The following is a 13,261-nucleotide window of genomic DNA, read 5'->3' as shown; positions in this document are numbered from 1 at the left end:
TATTTGCGCCCATGGATCCATTTTATGTCCATTTTGCAAGCCGGCGAGAAAATCTTGTCATACGGATGTCACACGGAAGCTTACATCCGAGAAAATCGCATCCTCGCACGGCACACGGATGACATATGGATCACTCTTCAGGGAACATTTCTGCGATTATCATCCGTGTAAAACGGACCAATTTTTTCTACGTTGTGTGTGACTCCAGCCTTAAACAGGACCTCCATACAGTAAATGAAACAGTGTAGAAGCTGGAGGAGAGGGTTGGATGCATCCAGGATATAATGCCTCAAATCATTAGATATGTTAAGAAAACTGTGCAGAACATTTCCGTAATGTCGGATAAACAGACGATTTAGAAAACAATTCTTTTAGTTTCTTATGGGCCTTTTTTGTTATATTTTTTGCTATATTTTATTTTGTTTTCTATTTTTCTTGTGTTGTGTTTTGTATGCTCTGTTATGTGATTTTAATTATGCTTAAGCTTTCAGATTTATTTATAATTGTCGATATGATCTGATGTCTTGCTCTACGGATTGGAAGAACCCTTTGGAAAATCGGAGGATGTGACTGCTTAAAGATCCAATGGACACTATTATAATAAGTTTGGACTACTATATCAAGCCATGGACTAACTCTTTTAAATATTGCTGTCCTTTTGGACTTGGTGAAGAATTTGTATGCATGTATATACTGAGGTCTGCTAGTACTATTTTTATTCCTAATTATATTATAATGATTGTCACATATATCATGTGCACATAATTATAAGTTTTTCTTGCATATAACATATAGACCCTTTCACTTATTCTTTCACTTCTATATTTATTATTCCCCTTTAATTATATACCACACATATGCACATATAATTATCATAAAGCACTTACCTTTTTTATTTTTATTTTTTTATTCGCTAATATTGACATCTATATCCACATCTTTTACCCTTATTATAATTATTTGGACCTTAGACATGTCCCCAATAAGTGTGTGGCACACTATCCACATGTCACTTTTATGCTTGAATTTTATCTTTCATATATCCCTCAAACAGGCACATCCGTATTGAATGACTTATTGCAGTCAGTACGCATGCCCGGACCTCCTACACCTGGCCTTCTCGATGTGTTATCTCGGTATGCACGTGATCCCTGCTGCTTAGCAGTGGTGGATGGCATGCATTCCACTGAGCACGGATGGAAGCGCCTGTGTGTGGTGCGGTGTTGTCTGTGCATGCGTCGCTAAAGACTGTCATCGGAAGCAGACATGATTTGATTGGTCCGAAGCACTATTTATACCGACACACACGCGATAGCAAACCACGCCTCCTGACGAAGATCGGCAAAATGCGCGTTGAGGTGGCAGGTGGGGATTCACAACTTTCATTTCATGTAAGTTACATTGCTTATCATGTGTTAGTTACATCTACATATGAGCACGTATGGTCTACATATATAGTACGCACTATTGCACTTTAGCTTAGGCTTGATCATACAACATGCGCTGTTGCACTTTGCTTTGGGTCTAGTTGCCCATTCCTACAGACTTGTGCATGTGATGTTGCCTTTTTGTTTGGATTGAGCAGTTGTGCTGCATTATCATGATATAATAGGATCCCTGATGGGACCATTTGATAATTAAATGCAGTTCCACTATTCATTGATGTATAAAATCTTTACAGTGCACTATATGTATTTTCTATATTAGCATGTATATTATATTCAATTTTTTGGAACAGACATAATAATTTCTTTACAGTACACCTGCGCAGGAGCTGCAACAGAATCAAGGAGGATGATAACATCGTATGAAGATGGGAGGCGCTGGACCTGCGACGCCCATCAGACCCGAAGCGAACAGGGACCACCTCTGGGTAAGTATAATCTAACTTGTTTTTCTTGTCTTTCAGGATACATTGGGGGCTTATCTATAGCATTACAGAATGCTGTACATAAGCCCCTGATGGCAGTGGCTGCAGTTTATAGCAACAAAATGAGGTGACAGATTCCCTTTAACAGCGATAGCAGGCGTTGGCTGTTGGGAGTATACATCAGCCACCGCCTGCACTGTATATATATAAGTTGTGGGGTTCCCCTGTATTTTTGATAACCAGGCAGGCAAAACTGACTTTTTAGTCAGGAGGGGTAATATCCTTGGCCCCTTACCAGCCTTAGAATACCAGTCCCCAGCTTTCAGCTTTACCTTGGCTGGCTGTCAAAATGAGGAGACCTCACACTATTTTATTAAATTAAAAACAGCATGGAGACCCCTCTATTCTTGATAGCCAACCTTGCTAATGCTGACAGCTGAGGGTTGCAGCTCACAGCTATCAGTTTTGCTTGGCTGCTTATAAAAAAATACAGGGGAAACTACGTCACTTATTTATTTATAGCGCAATTGATGGGTCAATTGATGCCACTTTTCCTGTTGTGTGTACCCAAGTGTAGCTGTTTTGGCAGCCTCTTGTCCCCTCAGAAGGTGTTTTCTATGCATTTGGCTTTGTCTCCCATTGAAGTCAATGGTGTTCGGGTACGTTCGTCTAACCGTTTGGCGAACATGGGGATGTTGGCCAACCTGAACTGAACTTTGAAAGGTTCGCTAATCTCTAACCTTGATACCTGGGTCCAGAAGCTCATGTGAGGAATAGTGGGGTGACCTCCCTGCGTTGCTATGATTCCTTGGTGGCGGTAAGAACCATGTGATTACGGGAGGTAGTAGCCAATCCAGCCATGGTATGTGTGGCCAGGATGTCAACTCCACTATATACATGCAAAGAATGGAGGCCAAAGAGACCTAGGTCTGAAAACCAGTGGTGGGGAACCTGTTTTTAAGAAGAAGGAATGGAGACGGAGCTATACAATGCGGCGTTTTGCCAGTTGTATTTGATAAGAGGAACAGTTCAAGCTTCCTGTGGGCCGAGTTTCCTACGGGTCAATGACCCATTTGTCTTGGACTCCTCCACGGTTATCAGGGCCGGCGTCAGCACCCGGCACAGCGGGCAAATGCCGGGGCCTTGGGAAGAAAGGGGGGCCCACTAGCAGCTGGGAGAGCAGAGCAGGAGATAACATGCTCTCTCCCCCCACAAAGTCACTGCTGGCTCCGTTCTCTTAACCCCTATGTGCCAGCTCTGACACAAGCATCTTCTCACTCAGTCAGTGCAGCCAGGCAGGCACACATAGGGGTTAAGAGAAGGCAGCCAGCGTGACTGTTTGTGGGCGGAGAGAGCAGTTCTCTGCTCTGGCCCCTGGCTGGCTGCAGACAGTGCTGTTGAGCTGAACTTATCAGGAAGATTCCGGAGGAGCTAGTCCTACCAGAGTGCAAAGGTATCCAGCAATAATTGCAGTTGGTCCTGTGGCTCAGTCTGCTGTCTGTCTCTGCTGCCTAAAAATGTGGGTGATGTCTGGAGGAGCAGCTGGTGGGGTGCAGCCTGCAGCCACCCAGCTCTCCCAGAACCCCAGAATACATGCATGCTGCACCAAACCTGCACCAGTGGGGTAGGAAGAAGCTTAACCCCTTCCCATCTGTATGAAGGTTATTGCTAAACCTTAAATATAACAATCTGACCCGCATAAATGGGGTTAACCAGATGCCAGGAGGAAGGGGAGCTGCTGCCATGTGGGCTGTAGGTTGGGGCCCCGTGGCCCCATGCTGGTGACTGGAGGGACTCTGCCCAGTGCTGGCATGTGGGTGATTTCTGCTCCGGAGTCTCAGCTTCTCTCCTCCAGGTCACACTGTGCAGTCACAGCAACATTGGTTGTCTCTGTCCAAGTCCCAGCAGCTGCCACTGCTCCCACCAAGGACATGGCATCACTTAACCCTTCCCCTGCGGCCACTGGCAACAAATCCACATTATTCCTTGATTAAATCAGGTTCCAACCCAATAGAGGAGCAGACATTTCCTGCTGCCATTAGGGTCCGGGAGGGGGTGACATTGGCTGCCCTGCTACTCTAGTGGGGGGTGACAAGTGTAACATGGGGTAACGATGAAGGAGAAATGCACAGGATAATAGTGAGAGCGACAGAGGGCAGTGTATGGTATGGAGCAGTCACGGGTGGGCTGCAGGATCCCCCCATACTGTACATGATTGCTCGGGACAAGGAGGCGTTTAATGAGCTTCTAATGACGGGGCACTAATTGGGTCATTAGGGTTTGTGGAAAGGATTCAGCATCAGGTCCCTCATTAATGCCCGAGCAATGTTACTTTGTAGCACAGATCTGTTAGGGCCGCAAAACCAAACAATGTTGTTTATGTAGAAAAGTCTTTGTTTCATAGAAAAACTCAAAACAGAAAAGATTTTCTGATACAACAACGCCCTGCTCATGACACTGCACAGCACCTCTCCTGTATATATACACTGCACAGCACCTTTCCCCCTGTATATATACACTGCACGGCACCTTTCCTCCTGTATGTATACATTGCACAGCACCTCTCCTGTATATATACACTGCACAGCACCTTTCCTCCTGTATATATACACTGCACAGTACCACTCCTCCTGTCCTGTATATATACACTGCAGAATTTACAATAGCTGTCACTAATGTAAGAAGTGAAATCTGGCATTGTACTATACATTTCTCTGCCATATCTGTGCATCATAAATCGGGTATGTGTTAAAGGGGGGGGGCCCACTGAGACTCTTTCGCCCGGGGCCCTCAAAAACCTGGAGCCGGCCCTGACGGTTATGGTCAAAATTGTTTTTTTTTACCCCTTTGTTTAGTTTCTTGCGCTTGTTGAAAATTCCCCTGCTGCATTAAGAGACACTGCAGCCTCTGAATGTAATTACATCCTCATTCAAGGACTGAACCTCCTCCAGTGTGTACATCGTCCCTAAGGGACAATGCCTTTGTTCGTGCCTTGAAGATAGTAAAGGAGTTAGAGGACGTTAATAGACTGTGCCCTAATTTTAGAGGGATGGACTCAATCGTGTATTGTAACTCAAGTAACTCAAATGACTCATGTCGGAGTAAGGAAAATGAAAAGGACTCTGATGGTCGTAAATTCCAGGATCCAAACGGAAAAGACCAGTTCAAACAAAAGGAAATAAGCATTATCTGGCTTAAGGAATGTGCAGGACATGGACATACTGGTCACATTCTACCTGGAAGAAATGCAAATTGCAGTGATGTATAATGTGAAGTGTGACTTGCCTTAATGATGTTGATAATGTGTGTAGTTTCACAGCAGGGATAGTTATTTCGATCTCATTGAAGAGTTACGCTGTTAAAACAACATAGAAAAAGAAGTATGCAAGTGCATAGCGATCACCAAATAAAAGCCTTTATTATGAATGGCATTGGAAGACAAAAAAGGTGCAAAAATGTAAAACACATTAAAAAAAGCCAATAGGTCATTTATTCACAAATCTGTGTCTATAGTTATATTAACACCTATCCTCATATGCCTGATACATTACAGTTCACAGGATTTCCAGCAAAGAAAATAAAAGTTTAGTTTATACTGACATAGAATGATAACCAAAGGAATATGAACAATTTCTAATGCCAAGATAACAAAAAATAAACAAGTATTGTTCAATTACAATTAATAGCTCTAGTGATATGCATGTCAGCACATAAGGACTTATACTAAGCACAGATAACCATGAGAATAAAGAAACAAAGATGACAAAATAAATATAAGAAGGAACCTGTGAATGAGGCAAAAATAGAAACAGGAGAAAAAATTCTGTGTGTTTCGCCGCACAAGCTGTGGCTTCTTCATGGTGCCTCCTTCCTAATGGTGCCAGATAATGTCCCTTATATACACAAAGAAAATAGAATAATAAAGTACATGATTTCATTACCAGGTGTAGGAGGCAGAGGGAATAAGTCAATGGGTTATATCAGGTTCGGAAATGTGTAATGAGCATGCATGAACTTAAAATATAAATAAAGTTGATTTGAGGTTGCCATTTCACAGGAGTGAACTTGCTATATTGATACAATTTACTTGAAAGATTTATTGCGTATGTCTAAACAAGTGTCAATAAAGTTTATCAAGGTGTATACGCGAGCGAAGCATTTATAGGCAAGAGCTGTGCAAGTGGACAAACATGTGGACCCCTTGTTTGTAGACAAGCGGTGCATACATGCAAGAATAATCATACAGAATATTGGATTGTTCAGCTGAGTTATAGCGCATGTGCGCGAAGTAAAATGTGATATCGACAAATTTATTCATAAGAGAAAGCGGAGTATGTGAAGAGCTCCGCGCCATTATTGATTTGTAAGTAGACTGCGCATGTGTGATAAGATAAATCCATACATAATATGTAGAACGCTCAACTAATCCATAGCACAAATTACAAATCAAACATTGATGTCAAGAAAGATACGTGTTTAAAGAGGAACACATCAAAGAACAATGGAAAATGGAGTATGTCTATACAAAACGTAAATATGGGACATTCACTAGATCTAGAGTGCATGCGTGCACTATACAACATTGATTCCTGGGCAGAAGTAGCAGATAAGTGAGAGATAATCATAGATCAGGAAATATAAGGTAAGAAACCCATATATATTATTAATGACAAAGAGATAGAGAGAAGGGATCATTCATGACATATCTGAATCATCCAATATAATTTAACATATATTTACATTCCAATATAATGTCACTTTTAAGAAATATTATAGGTACAAAATCCTATTTTTATCGAAGAAGGCCCAAATACAGAAATGTAACTGTTGAAAATAAAGGAGGATATACACGTTTTGTAAATTGGACATCCCTTTTCGATAACAGGTGTTTATTGGTAATTGCATGCATTTCCAGATCATCACTGGGTGTTCTAAATTACTTTTCTTTCCTTACATAACATATGACTTTACTTTTACTAACAGTTTTTAATGAATTTGACAAAAAAAAAAAAATCGAAAATAGCTGCTTCCATGTGTGATTTCTCTGATGTTAATGAAAATGTGATATGTGAGTAAAATTTTCTAGACATGAAAATGGCTTCCTCCCTATAGGAGTTTTCCAATAGGCAACAAGGCTTTATTTGCTAAATGTTTACTACATTCTGAATGTGAAAATGTTTTTTTGTTACTCTGTATGAGTTCTCTTATGTGAGCTAAGAGTGGAGCTATCATTAAAACATTCCCCACATTCTGGACATGAAAATGGTTTGTCCCTTGCGTGAGTTCTCTGGTGTCTAACCACGTCCGATTTGTTTCTAAAACATTTCCCACATGCTAGACATGAAAATGGCTTCTCATCTGTGTGAATTCTCTGATGTATAACCAGGTATGATTTGTATCGAAAACATTTCCCACATTCTGGACATGAAAATGGTTTCTCCCCTGTGTGAGTTCTTTGATGACAAACAAGCGTTTCTTTCTGTGTAAAACATTTCCCACATTCGGAACATAAATATGGTTTCTCCTTTGTGTGAATTTTCTGATGTGTAACCAGGTGTGATTTGCATAAAAAACATTTCTTACATTCTGTACATGAATATGATCTCTCCCTTGTATGAATTCTCTTGTGTATAGCAAGATTTCCTTTCTGAGTAAAACATTTCCCACATTCTGAACATGAAAATGGCTTCTCCCCAGAGTGACTTCTCTGATGTATAACAAGATGTGAATTGCTTATAAAAGATTTCCAACATTCTGAACATGAAAATGATTTCTCTCGTGTGGGAGTTATTTGATGTTGCATATCCGTATTGTTATTTTTAATATGCTCAACAGTCTGTGATGAATCAGAAGACAGGACTTGTTGTAAAGGATCAGCTGAAAGCTTTTTGATGTGAAGATTTGGAGGCTGATCCGGGATAAGGATCTGTTCTTCATATGAATCTCCTGTGACACCATGATCTTCTGCTTTAAAATGGGAAAATGACAGATGTTTCTCTGAGCTTCTGCTACAGCCATCTAACAAAAATAAAATGGATTTTAATTTTCTTCAATAACATAATAATATTCAATAACATGAATAAAATTTCTTACAATATTACATATTTTAAAGCAATTCTGTAGAAGCATTTCTTTACATATTGGGGTAAAATTCAATTGATTAGGAGAAAGTTGCCATTAATAGATGTCAAAGCAGGGTTTAGTGAATTATTATGTTTGGTCACCAGGTTGTGTACTTTCAATAGTTCACTTCTCTGTAGCTTTGCAATAGCTTCAGGTTTCTTTGTGCCCTTCGGCAACCTTTCGCAGTAAAACATGTAGTAAAGACTCATGATGTCTTATATAAGTCAGTGATATTAGATGTCCATCACGTGCAATAGATATCAGACCACATGAGCCAGAGCTTTGGAATAAGTGCAGTGCTCTGGTGCAGGCTACGTTTTAGTATTTTTTTAATGCTTTTGAAAAGTAAAGAGTGGAAGATAAGTGTTTACGGCTTGGTTTTGACCTGGATTCTCTCATCTGTATCTCTAGCTGCAGCTAATCTCCATAATATGACTTTTCTCATTTGCCTGCCTTAACCCTGCTGTTCTGTTCGGTCTGGGGAGACCTATTTTGAACTTTGGTATTTTTTGGGGTGTTCAAGATGCGGTTCTGAAACTTGTGGTTGATTGACTTAAATGAGGATGGGTCGGTCGGCCACGGGTTTCAGAGCCGCATCTTGAATATTTTAAAGAATATTGAAGTTCAAAGTCGGTCATTTTTGACCAACAGAACAGCAGGGTTAATGGAACTCAAACTGCTGCTGTCCATTGACCTTAACGTGCATCTCACTTGCATCCCTCTGCTTAGGCTTCTTTCACACTTCCGTCGGTACGGGGCCTTCGCTAAGCGTCGGCACGACGTACCGATGGACGTGAAAATTCGGCATAACGGGAGCAGCGGATGCAGTTTTTCAACGCATCTGCTGTCCATTCTAAAGTCCCGGGGAGGAGGAGGCGGAGTTCCGGCCGCACATGTGCGGTAGGAATTGCAGGATCCAACATACGAAAAAACATTCCCTTGAACGTTTTTTCGCTACAACGGTCCGCCAAATACCGACGCATCCAGTGCACGACGTATGGAACGTGTGTCCATACGTCGGGATGCGTCGGTAATGCAAGTCTATGTGCAAAAAACGCATCATGCGGGCAACTTTGCAGGATGCGTTTTTGGCACAGAATGACGCATTTGGACGGAGGCCAAATGACGGAAATGTGAAAGTAGCCTTAGCTGTCCACCCTGCCTGACTTCTGTGTATGACCTGATCATCTATGAACATCAGTGTAAACTTCTAATCATTGACTATATTGCAATTTATGTCCTTGAGACTTCCTATGTCAAAATATAAATCCATGTATTGGGCTTAAAAAGTGAATAGCAGGGGCTCTCTGGACTCACTGTCTGGTTTTGTCAATACCAATCCCATGGCAGCTTGTTCCATCTTGCTGGTAAGTACAATCATAACATAGTCAATGTACTAAGGCCTCATTCAGACATCAGTGATTTTTCACATATTGATAAATATTCTGGGTGTCATCGTGGTTTTTCATCCGAATTTCCTTACCTGAGCTTTTAATCAGAATTTTTTTATTATGGTAAAATAAATTGCAAAGCTTCTACTACTGACTGTAAATTATGGACATACCATGAACTATGCACCACTGCCATCCATGTGCTGTCCATTATTTTTATAGACTCATAGACCAGTATGGGTATTTTTGATTTGTGACTGATCAAATATGAACACGTCTCCATAAGGGATGAGCGAACGTTCTCAGTGATACTCTGATATCACTAGATTATTTGGGTGCTCGGATGTGCTCATTACTCAGCAAGCATTAGGGCTCATACTCACATGTGAGAAACTCGGATGAGTCTTGCACGTCAATACCTGGCATTGCTCCCGACACTCAGGAGCGGAGCGAGCGGCTGCATGTATTCTTATGCGGCCGCACGCTCAGATCTGAGTGCCGGTTGCAGTGCCGGGTACTGATGTGCAAGACTCATCAGAGTTTCTCGCATGCGAGTATGAGCCCTTAGGCAGTGCTCGATTTCAAACTAATTCCTGCCCAGCATAGTTGGCGCCTGTTACACAGCCAATAAGCATGCGGAGATTGCCTGCCAGTCACTGTAATGCCATATCCATCTTGATGACGCCATTGCACAGCTCTGTGACAGTTCTTATTAGAGTGAGAGAGTGCTTTTCCAGGCATGTATGTACACAGCATTACAAATCAGAGTCCTGTAGTGTTGATACTGGTGCTGAAGCTGAACCATCATAATAACAGCCCATGAACTTTGCTGTTTGTATCAGATAGAGAGTGAGAGACAGTTGCAGAAGCAGAGCAGGGCTTTGCAGTCTGTTGCTAAATATACAGGTGCATCTCACGAAATTAGAATATCATCATAAAGTTAAATTTATTTCTGTTGTTCTATACAAAAAGTGAAACTCATATATTAGATAAAGTCATTACTAGGGTTGAGCGACTTAGTTTTTAGGGTCGAGTCGGGTTGAGCAAAACCCGACTATCTCAAAAGTCGAGTCGAGTGAAATCGGCCGATTATCGCAAAAGGTCGGGGATCGACCGAAACACGAAACCCAATGCAAGTCAATGGGGGAGCATAGTCGGCAGTGAGTGGAGGCCAGGAAAACACCTACAGTGCCCATTTTAATGGCAAAAACATCCATTCTTGGTACTGAAGCTTGTCAATCTTAATTTACCTTATAATAATAGTTAGGCATTGGACATTGGGGTCATTTGGCTAAAGTTGTGGGGGGTATGGCTGGGTCAAGTATTTAGTGGGCCCAGGAAACGTGGACCACGTCACGGCAGTGGATCAGGGAGTGGTAAGTATTTCAACTTTGCAAGTGCTGTGATCCTGAGCAATCAGGGGGCCCACTCATTCGCATTGGCACTGGCACAGGGGCCCTCAAAGTACGGCGGTGTGTTTGCACGGTGGGGGCGCCTCCCACAGGCAGCGACACTTTTGCGTACTATGAGGGGCCCTGTGCCAGTGACATCGCCAACGAGTATTCCCCCTTACCTGATGAAGGAACCTGCACTTTCATCTGCACCTTCCTCTTTGTCCCCGTGTAAGGTGGTATAGTATGTGGGAAGGGGAACCTCACTTTCAGCAGGGTCAGAATCTGGCTGTGTAGCGTGCAAGGGGAATGTAGCGGTCTGGGTCAGCAGCAGAGTCATCTAGCACTGGCTGGGCAATGGGCAGGATGAGGAGGAAACACAGATATAGTCCCAAATACAAAAGTAGGCTAAAAGCAGTTCAAAATTGGTAACAGGACTAAACAGGCGGCATTGCTTTGTTCAGTGGAGGACAACTGTAATGAGAGGCTGACACAGTGAGTAGGCCCAAATCAGTAAGTAGTCTAAATGCAGTTCAAAATTGGTAACAGTAGTAAACAGGCGGCACTGCTTTGTTCAGTGGAGGGGAACAGCAAGGAGCGGCAGACACCGTTAGTAGGCCCCAACCAAACTAGTAGGCCAAATGCAGTGTAATATTAACAACTACTTAATGAGAGCCTGAAGATTGAAGTTCAGGACAGGAAACCAGGAGAACAGCAAGGAGCGGCAGACACCGTTAGTAGGCCCCAACCCAACTAGTAGGCCAAATGCAGTGTTATATGAACAACTACTTAATGAGAGCATGAAGATCGAAGTTCAGGACATTAAACCAGGAGAACAGCAAGGAGCGGCAGACACCGTTAGTAGACCCCAACCAAACTAGTAGCCCCACTGCATTTGTTCCATTTAACAACTATTTAGCAAGAGCCTGAAGATAGAAGCTCAGGAAAGGCAGCCAGCAGAACACCTTGACGCGGCAGACACTGTTAGTAGGCCCCAACCAAACTAGTAGCCCCACTGCAGTTTTAAAATTCTGAAAACCTGACAATTGCAGGTCATTTTTTTTTAAGAGGACAGCTGTTTTGAGTGGCACAGACAGACACTGCTAGTAGGCCTTACACCACAAAGTTGGCTCAATGCAGGTTTAAAAAAGGTTACATGGGTACACAGGCAGCATTGGTGTGGTCAGTGGAGGACTATTGGAAGGAGGGACCGCAGACAGACTTAGTAGGCCTAAAATAAAAAAGTAGGCTCTATGCACTTTTAAATAGATTCCAGGGGTACACAGGCAGCATTGGTGTGGTTAGCGGAGGACTATTGGAAAGAGGGACCGAAGACAGACTTAGTAGGCCTAACATAAAAAAGTAGGCTCAATGCAGTTTCAATTATCTTGCAGTGGTACACAGGCAGCATTGGTGTGGTCAGTGGAGGACTATTGGAAGGAGGGACCGCAGACAGACTTAGTAGGCCTAAAATAAAAAAGGAGGCTCTATGCAGTTTCAAATATCTTGCAGGGGTACACAGGCAGCATTGGTGTGGTCAGCGGAGGACTATTGGAAGGAGTGTCTGACACAGTTAGTACTCCAAAAGAATACATAGATGTTAATGTCTCGCAAAAAAACAAAACCAATAAAAAAGGGTGGCATACTTAGGTACAGGGGTTGGCTCCTCTGCTGACTTTCAGACATTGTTATTTGGCGCAAAGTATTTACTGGTGTAAGTGTAGGACAGGGCCACTGAATATTTTAAGTATCATCATACATGTCAACAAATTGGTATTGTCAGTGCCAGACATTGAAGGATTTCACCGCATAGACTAAACAGCGGTGGAGCAGTGACAGATAATTTTGCAAGTGGTAGAGCACAGTTTGAGCTGGGGGGTGGGGGGCACTCTCTCGTGCCCGGCGGTACTGGCCCAAGGCCCCTCATGTTACAACGGTGTGTCTGACGTTGGGTTCGCGCCACCACCGCCAGAAACACTTCATTGTACTATGAGGGACCCGGTGCCAGTGCTGTCAACCAAAAGTGGGCACACCCACCTCTTCAGACAAACGGCACTCTCACGGGTGCTTTCACCAAGTGGCGAGACCACGGCCCCGTGGGGGGAGTCAGCCCATTTAGGGAGGTGTAAACATGTCTTATGATGGACATACAGCAGCTGCAAATGGAGAAATTGGAACACTCAGTAAGACCAGTCCAAAAGCAAGACCTTTTTAAAGGAAAGCTAGGTGTCAGCCAGGAAAGGTGGGGCAAAATAATTAGAAATCCATGAGTAGTTCATTTTAATGAAGGTTAGATCATCAACATTTTGGGTAGCCAGACGAGTCCTTTTTTCGGTCAGTATTGAACCAGCAGCACTGAATACTCTTTCTGATAGCACACTAGCTGCTGGGCAAGCGAGCTCCAGCAATGCATATTCGGACAATTCAGGCCAGGTGTCTATTTTGGATGCCCAGTAATCAAATGGGAATGAAGGGTGAGGGAGAAC

The 13,261-nt window shown here is 42.8% G+C and overlaps 1 protein-coding gene across 1 annotated transcript in view; it reads right to left on the bottom strand.

Moving 5' to 3' along the window:
• Window positions 1-5,362: 5,362 nt before the first annotated feature.
• LOC138666619 (oocyte zinc finger protein XlCOF22-like) overlaps window positions 5,363-13,261 on the bottom strand; it is a 39,576-nt gene continuing 31,677 nt past the window's right edge. The window contains exon 3 of the mRNA XM_069754817.1: window positions 5,363-7,888. Coding sequence (XP_069610918.1) covers window positions 7,056-7,888 — 833 coding nt within the window. The 3' untranslated portion in view covers window positions 5,363-7,055. The remainder of the gene's footprint in view (window positions 7,889-13,261) is intronic.

The sequence above is a fragment of the Ranitomeya imitator genome, chromosome 2, assembly GCF_032444005.1.
Source record: "Ranitomeya imitator isolate aRanImi1 chromosome 2, aRanImi1.pri, whole genome shotgun sequence".
In the NCBI taxonomy this organism is placed as follows: Eukaryota; Metazoa; Chordata; class Amphibia; order Anura; family Dendrobatidae; genus Ranitomeya; species Ranitomeya imitator.
The sequence above is the reverse complement of the archived record's forward strand: the minus strand, read 5'-3'. Positions and strand labels throughout refer to the sequence as shown.